This window comes from Macaca fascicularis, chromosome 2 (assembly GCF_037993035.2).
Source record: "Macaca fascicularis isolate 582-1 chromosome 2, T2T-MFA8v1.1".
In the NCBI taxonomy this organism is placed as follows: domain Eukaryota; kingdom Metazoa; phylum Chordata; class Mammalia; order Primates; family Cercopithecidae; genus Macaca; species Macaca fascicularis.
The window spans coordinates 116,905,714-116,922,976 of NC_088376.1; the positions used below are offsets into that span (position 1 = coordinate 116,905,714).

General features: G+C 47.5%; 1 protein-coding gene across 28 annotated transcripts in view; it reads left to right on the forward strand.

The window, feature by feature from the left end:
• CACNA1D (calcium voltage-gated channel subunit alpha1 D) overlaps positions 1-17,263 on the forward strand; it is a 326,154-nt gene that overhangs the window by 293,686 nt on the left and 15,205 nt on the right. For 24 of the 28 annotated variants that reach the window (XR_012431265.1, XR_012431267.1, XR_012431266.1 and 21 more), the window contains 2 exons: positions 1,361-1,462; positions 6,576-6,706. Coding sequence is in view for 25 of the 28 variants with exons in the window: in XM_005547396.5 (XP_005547453.1) it covers positions 1,361-1,462; positions 6,576-6,706 (233 nt within the window). In the remaining 3 variants the exon portion in view is untranslated. Of the gene's footprint in view, positions 1-1,360; positions 1,463-6,575; positions 6,707-10,703; positions 11,155-17,263 lie in introns of those variants that run through there. The other 4 variants (XM_074032488.1, XM_074032487.1, XM_074032490.1 and 1 more) reach the window with 1 other exon arrangement.

Here is a 17,263-nt window from a genome sequence, read left to right on the forward strand (position 1 = left end):
GAAGGGGCTGGCAGGTAGAATGGAGATGTCCATGCCGGGCTGGCCGGCTGGCTCCTGCCTCCTGTTTCCTCATCCTTTATCTCCTTCCTTTATGCTTCACTTTGTCCCAGAATGTTTTGAGTTGACTCATACTACTGCTTACTACATAGCAGGGGAAACAGGCAGTGTATCGGAGCAGAGACGGAGCCATCACAAATGAACTCACTCCAGCCATCCCTAACTGGTTGTATGACCTGCAGTGAGGGATGTCACTGGTCAGAGCTGTAGTTTCTTTCCCTATAACAAGGAAGTAAATACAGGGATGTCCAGGAGGTCCTGAGATGAAATGAGGTGATGTCTGCAAAAGCTCCTTTGTAGTGCCTAGCACATAGTCAGCACTTAGAAATATAGAAGCATCTTTCCAGCTGAGAGACCAAACCAGCATGGCCTTCACAGCCATGCTCAGCCCTGGTCAAATCCTGGTAAAACAGGCACTAGAGTGTGGCCATTGGAGCTGGCTCAGTGGCGACTTTGCAGGTGGAATGGAAAGCAGATTGCAACAGGCTGAGGAGTGACCAAGAGATGGGGGGAGGTGGGAGGTGGAGACCTAGTGACCAGGAGATGGGGGGAGGTGGGAGGTGGAGACCTCAAGGAGAGCTCACTCTCTGAGGCACTGGTGGAGGAGAGGAAAGAGGAGGCAGCAAGGGACTCATGCTGAGTGCAGGCAGGTGACTTCTTACAACCCTAGAGCCCAGGGAGATGCAATCCAGCAAAGCCAGCCTCTTTCAGCCTAACAGGGGCGCCTTGTGGCATGCTTGTCTGCACCTGGCCCCAGGCCAGCATTGTTAAGGGCTCCAGAAGGCAGAATGGTCCTCTATGCTGACATGTTAGTTGAAAAGACAAGTGTAAGCTCATATAATAAAAGGCCAAGGTTATGTTGTATGGATAAGTACATATAGTAGGAATTGAGAGTCTTATTTGGGTGAAATTTAGGCTGGATCTTCAAGAAAGGAGGTACGATTTGGAAGAACCTGTGAAAGGGCGGAAGGCAAAGGCATTCTGGGTTAGGAACAATGGAAAGCAAATAGCAGGTGTCAGTTGTGGGAGGGCAGGATGGAATCAGAGTGGAACAGGCCTTGAATCTCAGGGTGAACCATGTTTGTTCCCATGGTGGAGGGACTTCCCACTGGGAAGGCATGATCTCTATTGCTAAACATAAGAAGTGTGTTTGCCCCCGGCTGGGGAGAGCCTGGTGGGAGGGGAGCCCCATCCGAGGGCAGTGTGTTCATCCAGGTCAGGCTGGGACGAGGCTATGCAAACAGACGAGGAGCTGGGGAACAGAAACGAAGCTGGCTTTTCCCCTTTTGTTTTTTGAATCCAGGGAACCTGGAGCAAGCTAATGAAGAACTTCGGGCTGTGATAAAGAAAATTTGGAAGAAAACCAGCATGAAATTACTTGACCAAGTTGTCCCTCCAGCTGGTGGTCAGTGCAATCTATTTCCTAAGTAGTCCTTGGCCAGTGCTTTGGTTTTAATGCTAGTGTCTCCAGAAAGTCCAGAGAGAGTTTGCAAAATGCTTTATGTATCAGTTAGAGCATTAAGGCCAACTGATAAAGAAAGCCCTTTGGCCATTTGGTGTGATTATTTGGGGTTTAATATGAAGAACATTCCAGACAAAGGAGAGGCTTCAGTGAAAAGCAAACCAAAACTCACATGGCTGGTTTTGCAGGGATTTCCTTTTTGGTGGAGGAATTAATGTTTGAGGACAAGATTGTGATCTCAAAGTGAAAAGCCTATATTTTTTGTCCAAAATGAAATACTCAAAAGTAGTTTCCGATTACCCTTCAGTATATTGTTGAAAATGTCCCATGAAAAATAGATAGCTTTCAGGAAATTGTATTTTTAAAATGTTCTTATCAAGACTGAATTTACTACCATAATTACCAAAAATGCCCTTTTAACTAACAGGCATGCTTATTTCCTTTCGTTATTTATCACAAAATAACTAACCTTCTTCGAATTTTTATATATATAAAAACCATCTATATATATACACACATACAGTATATATATATGTATATGTATATATATGTATATATGCATATTGGTTTTGCGTTTTTATTTAAGTACCTGTGGACTTAGACATTGAGATGGTTGTTTTTGACTGTTCTGTTTCCAAGTTTTAAAGGTGCAGGATCTGTTCACCCAGTACCACCACACCAGCATTCTAGCATCCTTGAGCCATGGGCATGTGATGAGCCTTTGGTGTGTTTCGTGACCAACCGAACGTTTATAGTGTCACTGCCCCCACAGCTTTCGAGACTGGTCTGGCTCAGGTCTGATAGCTGACTTGGGACCCGGGCCACCCCTGAGAAGGTGATGAGCTCTGGCTCTTGGGGTGCAGACAGAGCAGCATGCCAGCCAGCTCTGCTCCTTAGCATGAAGCGAGGAGCAGCGTGAGCTTTTGTTGCTGAAGGGGTTACCTGTAGCTGGCACGGCCACCGGCTCAAAGCTGGGGAAGACGGTCCAGAAAGAAATGATAAAAGGAAAACAAATGAACCACAATAACAAAACAAAAAACCCTCCCACCTAGAGAACCCTGGCTTCCCCCAGGAGAACTGATACTGCACATTTAAAACAACTCTTTGGTTTTCATTCTTTTCTTTGTAGCTGCACATCCAAGAGCTTGCATGGCTTAGATGAAATGCTTTTGAAAAACTGTTGTAACAATATGCTTGAGGTTTTTCTGCAGCCGCCATTTCTTTCACCTCGCAGTCTTTCAGAATATTCTGAAGCAATTCTGTTTTAGGGTGGTGGCATGGAATCAGAGTTATCTCTTGCCAACTGTATTCCCCTACATTGTTTCTTGAAATACAGATGCATGCTTCAGAATAGCGGGCTATGCCTGTCTATGTAAACCTTCCCCTGCGAGCCGAGGACCCTGCTCCTCCCTTGCTCCACCTCACATCTCTCTTGGAACACCACCTTCATCACAACCAGCCGAACTCCCACGTTAATGCCCATCCTCGTGAAATGCCCTTGGAGGGTGTCATTTGCATTACTATGAAACTTCATTTCTTTTCATTTTACCAAAAGAAAAGTCCAGAATTTAGCTCACCATTGAAGCTCCCTTCCTTTGAAAAGCTGATCAACTTTTAGCTTTATCAGACTTCTAGTAGAGTGGAAATCTTCTTCTTTCTTGGTCCAATAACTGGACTTAGCCTTTTCTATTTCTTAAAATGGATTGGAGTTTAGGATGACAAGTTTTAATCTATTCCACAACAGCAGTGAGAGGCAGTGTGAAGCACAAGAAGAGAGAAGTGGGGCCTTAGGAGGAGACGGAAGGCTCTGCAAGCTCCCTGCCTTTGTTGAGTGATGTGCCCAGTGCAGGGCTTATCCGGGCTGAATCTCATATGAGCGCTGTGGCCACCAAGAAAGTTCAGAAGGTAGTGGCCATCAGGCTTTGGTGCATAGACTCTGGAAGAGTTGCTGGACAGGCTTTGCTCTCCACATTCATCATTTGTCTGTCTTTCCTCTTTTATCTTCCAGTAGACCTATGTCCCCAACCTTTCCTGCATCACAGCACACTTAGAAAAGGATATTTGCATACCCCTCTGGGCAACAGATGTGGAGTTCTTGAGGCTGAGGGCCTCAGCATCCCCTACACCATCACCTGGTCAAGAAGCAGGAGACTGGGTAAGGCCAGCCTCCACTCCAGGTGGCTGTGACTGGCAGGTGTGGTGTGCTCAGGAAGTCCCTTTTAGCCCTGGTGATAGAGCTGAGTAGGATGCTTGTCTTAGGTGGGTTTGCTGGTGTGCCATGAGGCGTGACCCAGCTCCTCGTGAGCCTGATGATGAAGTCAGGAATGAACTGTGGATCTGTGGGCACACGTCAGGCTTGCTTCACTCCCAGTGGCCCGGGGGCCTCGGCTGCCCCCTCGCCATCAGTGCTGAGCTGCCTCATCTCTGCCTCTCAGCTCAGGTTCTCACCTCTGCACTTCAGCCTTCCTCTGCCATCTTGTGGGTCCTTCCCCTTCATTTCAGAAGTTCTCTCTCCTCCCCAGGACTCTCCTCCATCCTTGACCTGGATCCTTTGCTCCTTTGCCCTGAAGAGCACACTGAGCTGCCTCCATTGCCTTCTTTTCAGTCCGGAGCCCAGACAGCCTCCTTGTATTCATTCCTTCTCTTCCTTCCTGTTCTGTCCTGCTGTAGCTTTGACTTTTCTTGTTCTTAGGAACTCTTCCTTGGGCCTAGTCTCCTAATTAGCTCAGTGTCTCAATGGAGAAGACGAAGTGACCCTTCAGTTTTCTCCTGTAGAGCCCTGGATGGGTCTGCCTCTGCTCTGGAGGCTGAAGGGAGATCAGAGTTAGGCCTGCATTTGCGGGAAGCATCAGGGTGGAATGAGGTGTGGATCTTCTGCAGGTAGAGCCAGGGCTTTCTCTGGGCCCCACAGAGAAGACTGAGAGCCCTGGACTACAGAGGAAGGCTATGGCATGGCAGGACACCGGAGACCATCTCTGGGGTCCCTGGAGGCACTAGCTAGACAACAGTGTGTCCACCTTTTGTGTGCAGCCTGGGACAGGGATACATTTGCATGGTGTGAGAGGCAGCTCTGAAGAAGCCGGCAGCCATTGTGGCTGGAGACGGCCATCTCTGGAGAGGTGGTGTGAAGGATAGGACCCCAGGCTCGGGGGGCACTCTGTCCTGTGTTAAGGTCCCAGCTAGACTGAGCTGGGCAAGTCATTTGGCCTCTCTCCATCTGTTGACAGGGGCGTGGTGAGCAGATCCACCATGTCAGAGTTGTGAAGAGGCCATGAGACCCACATGGAATTCTTCTTACACAGGGCTTGGCACCTATAGGTGTCCAACAGTAGGGGCTGGCTAGAGCTAGAGCTGATATTCCAAACACACCCTGAGCCAATAGGGAGGCTGGAGAGTACAGCAAGGGGTGAAATACCAGGACCTGAGTGTTCTTTGCTCACCTCCTTGCCTTCTTGCCTATGGACCTTGCATCATTAGACAAGCCGAGACTGATTAGGGACTGTGTTTTACATGCTACTCAGAGCCTTTGGCTTGCCTGGGTGGCCCTACACCACTCCAGGACTATCTTGGCTTGGGTTTAGAAGGAACAGAACACTTCTCCAGGCCAGACCACCTGAGACAGCCTTCTCACACAGTAACACTCAGTGGCTTCTGACAGGGAGGACTGGAGAGGCAGCCCAAAAAGGCCCGGGCATCTCCAGTGGGGACCACAAGATGTTGGCAGCACCTCCTGGATGGGCACTAAGTGAATCCCACCTCGGGTGCATTAGTGAAGGATGATGCTTCTCCACGTCCCCCAGCCCATCAAGCTCCAGGATCCCTATGAATGGATGCCACCGTCGGCACATTTTAAAATAAGGGTGACTCTGAGGCTCATCATCATCAAGTGCCCAGCACTTAGGACAGCCCAAGCCAGGCAGCTGAGTGCTTTACCTGCTTCCTCCCACATAATCCTCATGGCTCCTCTGAGAGGTTTATCCCCACTTTACAGATGAGAATACAAGCTCAGAGAGGTTGAGCCCCCTGCCCCTAGATCAGCACGTAGCTCTTGCAGGAGCAGTCTGGCCTAAAAGCCAGCTGCTCTGCAGCCTTCGGACCAGCAGCCATTCCTCCTTCAGCCTCTGCAAGTCGTGGTCAGTGGACCGCCAGGCCCCACATGGCCCCACACACATGGGATGGGGTACTAAAGTGGTCGTAAGCTTTACCCCCAAGAGACACAGCACACTGAAGATTTGGTGGCAAGCAGCCCGTGGGAGAACCGTGGGGCGCATTTACATGTCCAAAGTGGTTTACCATGAGACAGCCAGAGCCTCTATTCTGCCTCATGCATCACCTTTAAAGTCATCAGCAGAGTTCTGATTCCCCAACCATACATGTTGGAGGTTGTTTCTGAACAAAGCAAAAATAAGCCCAGCTCAACTTTGAGGTTGGTTGGAGCTGTCACTACAGTGCAGAAAATGAGCTGTTCAGAATTACAAACCAAGAAATGGTATACGGAGCTTATTGGTGGAGAATGTGGGGCGGGGAGCTCATGAAAATCTGAATTTGCAGTCACTTTTCTAAACCTTCCTCTCCTTCTGAGCGTGTATGTCACCTTTCTAGGTCTCTATCTTGAGACATCGGGATTTGGATGGTTAATTGCCCTTGATAAGTTTATGGTAGTTATACATGCAAATCCCTATGCACAGGGATGAAATGTGGCCCGTGAAGCCTCCTTTTGTTTTGTAATTTTTATTTTGAGTAAATAACCAAGACAGCATTTCATAGTGTTACTAATATGCTGCTCTATTAAACTCATAACAAATATATTATTTTCTGCAACCTCGAATATCAGTTCATTTAACTGACACTAATTTTGAGCCTTAGTTGCTTTGCAAAACCTTGCTTTTTGCTGGTTTGAGACTCCTCTGTTATATGCTGAGACCTCGGTGCCTTCTGCGCCATACTGCCCGCCCGCCCCACTCTGCCCCTGCCCCTGCCCCAGCCAGAAGCAAGTGTTTAGGCTCTTGGTCTGATGTGCTGATTCGGGAGAGCTCTGTCTGGTCTCTCCGTTTAGATGATGAGGTAACCGTGGGGAAGTTCTATGCCACTTTCCTGATACAGGACTACTTTAGGAAATTCAAGAAACGGAAAGAACAAGGACTGGTGGGAAAGTACCCTGCGAAGAACACCACAATTGCCCTACAGGTGAATTGTTGTCTCATTTTGTTTTCTCTCTTCACTAACGATTTTACGAGCTTATTTGAAATACTAGAGAGCTGCCTATTCATGGTTGAGCAGTACCACAAGGATTTTGTTTAAACTGAGATACTGCACACTCCCCCAAATGTGGACTAGCCATTTCTGGGCCACAAGGTAAGTGCTTCCCTCCCCGCTGCCTTCCCCATGGAGCCCTGCACCTGCCACCTCCCACGTGGCAGGGCTGCCAGGACGGAGAGGAGCGAGTGCTGCCCTCGCACCCCAGCCCCGCCAGGCAGTGCCCTCCAAGCAGGCACCCACCTTCCCCACAGCCCTGGGCTCCAGGGTTCTGGCTGCCCAGTGAATGAACAGCTTTCCATCTGAACGCAAGTGCTTTGTTTTGTTTCTGTTTGTTTCTTACCCCACTGCTTGTTGGTTTTTGGTCCATTTCAGTAACATCCATCACCTCCTAGTATGTACTCTGTGTGTGTATGTGTGTGTGTGTGTGTGGGGTGTGTCTGTCTCTGTGTGTTGTCTCCTGACGGCCAGAAGGCCAGCTGTGCACATGCTATGCTCTCGTGCCCCGGCCAGCCTCTGGACCCTCTCCCTCCTCTACCTGGGCCGTACTCCAGGCTCCTAGATGTGGATGTGGCTTTCGGGAACCTCTAGTACCAGCCAGGGTCCTTGCATGTGAGGAATGTAGAATCCTAGGGAAGCCCAAAACTCTGGGATGGGAAGCAGGTATGTGGAGGGGCAAAGAAGGCACGATGAGGACCAGCAGGAAGAGGGGCTAGGAAGGTGGTCTGTGAGTGCCGTGGATGAAGGAGGCAGGGCAAAGAGGGAGAAGATGCTAGGGACAGGGAACAAGGAACCACAGAGGCTGACAAACAATCTGAAACAACTGACCTCTGCTGCCCAGAGTGCTCAGAATCCATGATGGATAGGATAAAGACTTTTTAAAAATCTATTTACACCACAGTTTTATGCCCCTGTTCTCAGCACGTGTTAAATTTGGCCTTGTGGGTATTGATAAGGTTCAACATGGAAGAGTCCTTCACTCTTTTCCAGGGAAAAATGCCCAGCATTGTTGTGTGTTCAAAGTGATGGTAACAGCCAAAATGAGGGCTTATCTTTGATCTTGCTGAGAGAGAGAATATGAATATGAATATGAAAGTGAATGAGTGAATGACAAACACGAGCTGTGTGTGTATCTCATGGGTTAGTAGATGGCCTTGTGTGACAGTGACCTGCTGATTCATGGTGAAACCTCTGCTCTACCCAGACAGCTACAGGGGCTGGGGAAAGAGGTATATGAGGGTTGGCAGGTGGACCATGAATCTGACTGAAGACAATGATCTTACTGCCTCTGATCACATATCCTAAAGGTAGCTGAGGGAATCACGGACTCAGTCACACAGCCCGTTGGCATCTCAGGTGGTAGGATTTACAGATGAAGCTTTCTCACTTCCAAACAATCCAGTTTGTAAAAGTGACAGCCCTCCTGGTCTGCAGCTCACAGCTAGCCTCAGAGAGGGAAGGCAAACTGCAGAGATGTTTGCATATTGGAAGAAGTCTCCGGTCCATCCCTCCTTGAAGACAGTGTGGCCAGGTTGGATGCCCGGAGAGGGAGTGATGAACATGCTTCTGCAGGCTTGTCCTTAACGGAGCCCCCTGCCCAGAAGACGAGACTGGTTAGATGGTTTAGTTCCATTTCCCACTGCCCTGGGCTTGTAGGGAATTGCTTATTGTTCTGGGAACCTAATTGGGACCAGAACTTGATAACTTTTCTGGAGGGGGGAACATAGTCTGTCATCGATGGTTGATGTCCTAATTTACAGCGAGCAAATTAGCTAGGTACCATAAGAATCTTGCATTTTCTGTAAGAGGTATGGGTGGCCACTTGGATGCAGGGTCATTTTTACTTTTTCTGAACCCCCAAGACTTCCCAATTAAACAATTTCAGCACTTTCTCTAGTGGCTGGAAATAGTGTTTTGATGTTTTAAGACATGCACAAAGAACGCACAGCTAAGTCATTACCAGGTTTCACGTCTGGGATTTTCTGAGTCCTAAGTTGAAGGGTCAAATGGCATGAATTACAGTGGCAGGTTGTGGGTTGAAAGACTCTCTTGCTTTGTGTTGCAATAATGTTGAGGGTTTCTCCTAAACGTTTTTCATTTTATTGTTTATAGTGTTTCATTTTATTGATGAAATGCAAACATTTCCAGTTAGATGATACCAACATATTTTCGCATGGCTCCATTGGGAGCTGAAGCATCGTCTGTAATTTATGTTGAGAATGCAGCCTGGAAAATTAAGTTGTGTTCATAATCTTAACAGAGAAACTGAAAATGTACTTGATTCTGAAACATTAAACATAGACATTTTTTTTTGTCTCCTTGAAGGATAATTCTAATTGCATTTTGGCTTCCTGTGCTGTAGAAATGGCTGTGAGTGTGATGTGTTACTCCATGTTTAATTAACATGGGGAGGCTTTCCTTTCTGCGTGATGAAATACCGGGTGACAATGTAGCAGTTAGGAAAATTTGGTGGGACCGCAGTGGGAGAGTTGTACCACCAGTGTAACTAGGACAAGGACACAGCCTGGGAAGCCCGCCCCAAGAGTGGGCGTGGCCTGTTGAGATGGGGGATGGCTTGCCTCCTCCCACGGCAGGGTGCCCCATGGCTGACAGACTGCGTGCTAATGGAAAGTGGAGCGTGGCCATCGCAGTGTGAGCGCAGAAGTGCGGACCTAGGCATGTGCGTGCTTGTGCTGCGTAGGGTGCAGTCTGTCTGAACAGCCTCCAGGATGGGCCCAAGACCTCTGCGCCCCCACCCCCAGAGAACGTTTTTTCAAGGACACACATACGCACTGTGGTTTTGAACCCTGTGGGCTCCATCTGATCTCCCTGTGTTCAGACCAACTGCAATGCTGCCTCCCACATGAAGGGGAATGGCTTGAGCTCCTGGATCCATGTGTGGGAAGGAGCTCGGCATCCGGTGTCTTCTGGCCTCTGTGGTCTGAATGAGTGTGCAGTTTCCATCCTTCCATCCATCTTCATCATTAAAACCAACCTTCTCTCCAGCCCCTCTACAGAGGGAACCAGAGAGAAGCTGCATCAGGTCTTTTTTTAATTTCCTCTTGCGCATCTCCTACATGCCATGTTCACTTTGGGTTGACTCAGCATTCGCTCGTCATCCATTGTTGCTACATCCGAGTGACCTACGAGGGGCAAATAAATAAAGGAACACAGCCATGCAGCCATGAAAATTCTCAGTCCCCTTCCCAGCAGACAGCAATGCATGCTGAATGTCCCATCAGACCTTCTAGATGAGGACATCTGTGCAAGTTACAGACACTCTTTAGTCCAGTGTCTTGTGGATGAGAAAAAGACCCCTAAGTGGGAAAAGTTTTGTTCATTTCTCTTTCTTTTAACATTCAAGAATTTCCTTTCTGCAAAAGACACGCACTCCAGTGGAATCCGAGGACACTATGTCCCCCACTCATCCCAGCTGGGAGCCTTTCCATCCCCATCGTAGGAAAGCTTTGGAGGGATAGTCCTTTTGCCTGTTTGGAAGTTTGGTTTAAGGAGGAGACCATTATTTCTAGCTATAAAGAATTAGGTTGTTAGGTTGAATAATTGTAAAGCCTGTGCCCAAGCCACCAGTTCGTGATGCAGGTGGTTGAGGGGAGATGTGGGTGGTATGTAAGAAACAAAGGACTCTCAGCCCCTGATGTGCCCCATGTGGTCTTCTTAGGGAGGCTTGATGCATAAAGACAGAAGAAAATGGGATTCTCCACAGAGATTTAATCTGTAGAAGATTAAAACACCTGTTGCCTGGTCACCTTAGTCTAAAAAGGAGTGGAGTTTTGTTTTGTTATTTTTTTAAAGCATGATTCTACCTGAAGCCATCAAAAGGCTCTTTTTAAATTTTTTTCTTTTTTTAATCTAAGAGGAGAACAGATGCTAACAGATGAGATTTCACTGGCTGATTCGTTTGTTTCAGATGCTTGAACGGATGCTTTAGAATTTTCTGCCTGAGCTACGGCACCAAGCTGGTTAGTCGGAAGGCGTTTGTGGCTAAGGCCTTGAAAGGGAAAAGTCTCAAGTGGGCTTATTTCTACTGAAACAGCATTTCGGAAGAAATGCAGGAAAAAGCAGACCCAAGGCCCCAGGGAGACCCCTTCCAAGCAAAGCACTCCTCCGGAAGGTGGAAGCGGGGCCGTGGCTCATCTGCGGAGCCAGGGCTGCCTGTCGCGGACGTTGCTCACGGTGGTTCTTTTTCGTGAAAGGGATCGTACAAGTCTTAACAGTTTTCCCTTCCAAGCAGAGACTCAGAGAAAGGGAAAGAGTGAGAGAGAGCAAAGGAGGGGGGCAGCTGCCCCACAGAGAAATGAAATGAACACAACTTCCTGATGCTGGCCAGTAAAACAAAAAAATAAAAATAAAAATAAAAAGATTAAGCAGACCTGCCTAAGGTGGGCATCTGACTCCATTCCAAAGTCCTGCATCCCTAGTTTGCCCGAACTCCCAAAGACTGGCAGGCCCCTCAGCGCTGAGCTGACAGAGTTCCTTTTGTATACCAGTCCACCATGACCTCCTGAGCGTCCGGCCCTGCTCTCTGCAGTGACCCAGTCCAGAATGCAGTGAGAAGTGGACAGGCCAGGAAGCTCAGATACACCCATTGAAACTAACACATACACCCCGCATGCCAAACTCAATCCAGGCAACACCTCAGGTTCCATCTTAACGTGTCCACAGGAAACACCACCACACCCAAACCTCATCTAACATTGTCCGTCTTTAATTCGTGGTCAGAGCCAGTCTGGGGATGCCTCTTTGGAAGCAGTGTGGTCTAGTTTCAAGGACACTGGGAGTCAGGGAACCTGGGTTCTAGTCCCAGTTTCAGCTTTCACTTGCTGCGTGACCTTGGGCAAGACACTTAACCTCTCTGTGCCTCAGTTTCCCCCATCTGTAAAATGGGGTTAATAATGTCGACCTACCTCACAGGGCTGTTGTGAGGAATAGCTAAGTGATTGTAAAGCACTTTGAACGTATAATTGCTTATTATTAAGACTACAACAATAATAATATCATATGCCTGTTTACTACCAGAACTTTAAGAAAGTCTTGTTTTCCTTTGATCTCTTTTCTGTTCTGTACCATACTTACCCATTGAGAAGGAGAACTCCCCCCTTTTAAAGATATCTAGGCAGTGCACAAAGATGTCAACAAAGGTAACTCTGCAGGTTGCATTTTCACATCTTAAGAATAGCAGATTTTTGCCCAAGGTGTTGGTTGATGAGGGTGTCTGGTCTGGAATTCTCAGCTGATTCCAAATGGTGGTTGGAGTCTGTACATCTGACGCTGAGCCCAAGACACCCCAAGTGGCCAGTTGGGATTTTAAGATCAACATTCAAAAGTAGCCATAGTGCAGAGGTCATGCAGAAGAATCTAAAAAAATTGAAGTCTCTGAAGTGTGTAGAGAAAAGAAGGGCTTATGAGCCCCTTTAACCTGCCCTGATATGTACAGGCTGGAAGCTGTGTGTGTGTGCGAGTGCGTGTGTATGCATGTGGGGCCTGCGGAGACAGGGGAAGAGAGAGACAGCAGATTCGGGGGGGACCCTATTCCTGTAGAAGTGGACACTCTTCCAAGCATCCTGGGAGGGCAAGAGTCCCAAAGGCTAGGCAGAGGGTGAGAGCAATGTCCCCAGTGGGAAGTGTGCTTTCTGCAAGCTTGTCCTAGGCATGACTGACAGGGTCAATCCCAGCCTCAGGATCTTTTCCAGTGATGTCTTTTGTGCCTATGACATTTGCCCTTGGCTGCAGTGCTCACTGTACCAAGAGGTCTGACCTACCTGGACTTCAGTGGACCTGCTGTCCTCATTATGGAAATGGGTCTAGCTCCCGACTCTGCCCCCATGTGTGTAAGTGTGCAGACTAGTTAACATCCAGGAGCTCGCATTAGGTGGTGTGGGTTCTCACAGCACAGTCCATAGGGCCCGAGGGCAGGTTTGACTGCTTCATGCTGCACCACATGGTGATGTAGGGGATGGGGTGGAAAGCCAGGAACACTCCAGTGTGGCCAGGCCACTTGTCAAGATGTCGAAGCACAGCTGCACCTGGTATCAACAGCTGTCACCCTAGCACCTGAGTCTCCTTCCCCACTGCCAGCAGCCCCACCCCTCCTGAGACTGCTCTGTGACTCAGCAACTACAGGTCTAGAGCCTGACATTGCAGGGAGCCTCCAGGACCCTGCTGTGGTCCAAAGGCCCACTTCTGCTCTGATTGGGCAGCGCCTGGGTATATTAAGTTATAAGAATTTATGAGGAATGTGATGTATCATCCCTGAAAGGGAAGCTGGTCCACCCTGTGGGTGCTGGTGAGAAGCTGATCTGCCCTCAGACAGACAGTCCCTCTGTCTTTGACCCACCCGATGTTGAGTTGATTCAGTGCTGAAGGATGGCATGTGCCTACCGCCTGTATGTGTCACCCTGTCTCAGAGGGCCAGTGTGACCCACCTTCTAGGTCCAAGATTCCATACACTCAGGCCTCGGCAGAAAGGCCCCAAGTGATTCAAGTGGGCGGCGTTTCCACGTGCCTTCTCCACGCTCTTCAAATAAGTAAAAACTGACAAGTGACCACTTTCTAGATGGGAGTTAGGGAGTGATATAAATGGAACAAGAGCATTTTCTCTACTTGGGCCTGGCTGTTTTGCTGGGGAACGGCATTGGCTAAGGTTGGTAGCAAGGCCGGCTTAGAAAAGACAGCCAGGAATCAGGAAGGCCGCTTCCAGCTTCAACTCAAAAGGGAAAGAAGGCTTCCTGAAACTTGATTGGCATCAAACGGCAGAGACACCTCTGTCATTTCTCTTAAAGCCTTGGCAGAGAAGTGTAGCTTCTAGTGTAGAGAAAGTTGTGAGAGACGACTCAAGTTCATTATTTAGAATCTTCACAGACACACACAGCAAACTTGACACCCCCAACACCAGCATCCATAGGCTAAACTCTTCAGCTCCTGGATAGAAGATGAGAGGCAGGCCAGTATACATCCTAGGGAAGCAAAGGTAAGATTGGACATCAGGCTCTTCTCGACTAGCTTACATGTGGAACAACCCAATTAAAAATTAATCCACTGGACTATTGGGTACTACATTCTATACTCTTTCAGAAAGTGAGGAGATCTCGCTTCTTTGAAAATAATAATTATGTTCAGAAGTCTTTGAGAAGAAAGAGTTGCTGAAAAGAAGTGAAGTGATGTGACATAGTAGTAAAAGGTGGTAATTATCGTGGCTTGTTATTTAGTACCATGCACCTAGTGTCCTCTGGCAGCCCAGTTGTGTCATGATTAGATGATCTGTGTGAAGGAGCTGGCTAAGACTTAATAACAGTTCCAGGGTGGGTAGAAACCCAGGTGAGTTCATTCTCCTTGGCACCTCTTAGACCTAAGGGACACAGCTGTTTGGGAACTTGGAAGGGCACATCATTCTAAAGCATGCTGAAGGCAACCCATTGAGAAGTCCCAAAGGTTGGCTCAGAGAAGCCATAGGAAGGCCATTTCTTCCAAGAATGGAGAAAGGTCCACAGAATAGCGGGAATCCTAGATGGGGTAAAAAGTCTGCATCTGAAGAAACAGTAGTAGTGCCTGTTGGAGGATACATTGGTCAGCAGTTATCAAACTTTTTGGTCTTTGGACCCTTTTGTACTCTACATTATTGAAGACCCTTGTGTGTCAATATTTACTGTCTTAGAAATTAAAACTAAGCAGTTTTTAAAACAAGAATATGCAAGCACAAGACGCCAGGGTGATGACATCACACATCAGGCAGCCTTTGAAAACCTCACTGTGCTCTCATGAGAGGATGAGAGTGTTCAAGGCAAAGAACATCCTTATATTATGCAAATCACAGTGACCTCATGGACCCCTGACAGTGTCTTGGGATGCCCCAAAGTCCCTGGAACACACCTGGGAACTGCTGCTTTGGGGGAATGCTACCAGGTTCCCCTAAAGGCAGACGGTGCTGGAGCCTTTTAATCATCTCCCTTGTTAAAGAGGCTCCTGTGCAGCGGCACTGCCCTAACTGGAACCGGTCTCCCCCTCCAGCCCCTTCCCAGTCTCAGCCCACTCCCCCAAGGCATGGAGCTGCTATGCCCTCATTCGTCTAGCGTGGCCGAGTCTTGCTGCCTGTGCTGATCTGCAGGTGTGATGGTCTGAGTCAGGGCAGGATGGAAAGTGGTTTTAAAAGTCAACTCCCCTAAGTGCACAATTGGGACCAAGGATGTGTGCCAAACAGGATCCGTTTCAGGGATAGCTTGTGATCATTTGTCGTCTCCATGCTGACTTAGGAATATAAGAGCTCTGCTAGGGTAGTCAAAAGAGGGTTAGCCTTGATCAGGTGGCACCCCACAGTCGTGACGATAGGTGAGTAAGTGTGTGATTCAGACTCTAATCCAGGACTCTTTCCCAGTAGGTGCAGTGACTTTGCCTGGGTGGTGGTCGAGGTGGAGAGTTTGGGAGAGGTGAGGCAGCCCAGTGTCACAGGAAGAACAGGCTTAGAGGCCAAGAGTCCTCATTGAGCCTTTGACTCATTTGGGCACATAATTTAACCACATGGGAATAACCTTTGCTCTCCCTTCCTCCCGGAATCTAGTGGAATATTCGTATGTAACCTCACAATGACTGGTATAAAGATGCTATCAGAATAGAAGTTGTGATTTACAGCTTCTGCTAAGCCTGAATTTTACAGAATGCTCTATTATCAGGAAACTGGCAAGACTTTCTGATTCGGTTGTTAAAATTACAACAGAATCAGATTCTTGATTGCACCAAGAATCAAGGTGGAACTGAAACAGAGAGCTCTCACATTGTGTGCAGGCAAAGGTCATATTTTGGGTAATTTCTTTAAAGTTTCCTTTATCTTTCCAAGTGATGGGAATAGTGGAACCCCTATGGGAGCTTGTGGGGGTCATGTTACCCCTGACTTTTCAGTGAGGGAATCACTGTGGATTACTAACAGAGTGCCAGGATTCCAACCCTTTATATCTGACACAAGGACCATTCACAAGGGACACAAAAGCCACCATCACATTTTCCCTGGAGGAGAGTGGTGTTAAAATAAGGGGTGTGCATGTGTGATGTGCTGAGGAGGCGGACAGCAGCTTGCAGATGAGCAGGTTTATTCCATAAGAACTTAATCTCATTCTGTTTTCTAATGGAACTAGTCTAAAAAGGTCCCCTCTCATTGGGTATAGACTGACTCCTGCTAAAGGGTTAACCAGAACTTGTCACCAGCGAGATGACTGTGTACAGGGCCAGCCTAGGCTGAGTGCAGCCTGCCTGTGATGGGGAACAGGCTCTGCCAGGCAGGGTTCTTTGGCTGGAGTCTGAAAGCCTGGCGCTTGTATCCTGAAGATGAATGGCCTGGCCCGGTCCCGACTAGAGACGTGCATCTCTTATCTCCACTGCTACAGCGTAGGTCCAGGACAGGGCTGCAGGCACTTGTGCATGCTTGCTGTGGCGCTGTGAGAGCTGGCAGATGGCTGGTGTGTCTGATAGAGCTAGCTTAGGGACACAGGCAGCAAAAGCATTGCAAATGCATCTAGGCAGGAGAAACTTAACCCTAAAAGTGGGCAGGAGAAAGGAAGGTAAATGGGTGTTCATATTTGATGTCAAAATATCATCATGTTATGCTATTCGGAAGTGTTTAGAGACATTTTAGTTTTTTTGGTAACTTAATCATTCAATAGAGTATCTATGAAATTCCAACTAAATGGTGTCTAAAATTTTAAGCAGCAGTCTACAGGCAAAGCGCCAACATTTCTTTTTAAAAAAATATTTATGATAACATCTAGCATTTTAAAATCAACCAGAAACTAGTCTTGATTCTGTTTAATATTTTATAAGATTGGACATCTTAAAATAAGTCAATAATGTTTATATTTTATAGCAATTCTGTGTTTCTTCAAAACCATATTCCTGCTGTGATGTTAATGGAATGACTTTATATGGCTTTAATTGTGTTGGTTTAGTGCTAATGACCACTTTTCAAATTAAAATAGTATTTTGCTGATAGAGGTAGACACAGATATGAAATATGAAAGAATAGATAATTTTACTGATTGTAAAGTGTTTATCCCAAGGAAAAAAAATGTTCTTTTTTTAGGGCTGTGGAAAAGTAATTTTTTCAAGAGTCTAAGATAGTTTTCTGTATTTCTGGGGACTGGAACTTGTGCCTATGGAATTTTGGGAGCAGCCTAAGCTACCTTTTAGCTTGATATGTGTGCTAGAAAAACTTCATTACCATGTTTTGTGATATGTAATAAATTCAGGGTGCTGTGCTTAAGCTTCATGTCACTTCTAGTTTGGGAACATCTGTTTCCCTCACTCCCAGTTGTGGGGGACAGCCTGACCTGGCCCTCCCCAGATGACATGTGAAAAAGTAGAGTCAGTCCCTGACTCTTACGAGGTGTGTTTTTCCTTGCCTGGAACAAGCAGAATATAATCATGATTTCTGACTCTGCTTCTGTGTCTGGGAAGAGCGATGCTTTCTCTCCTCCTCTAATGTCT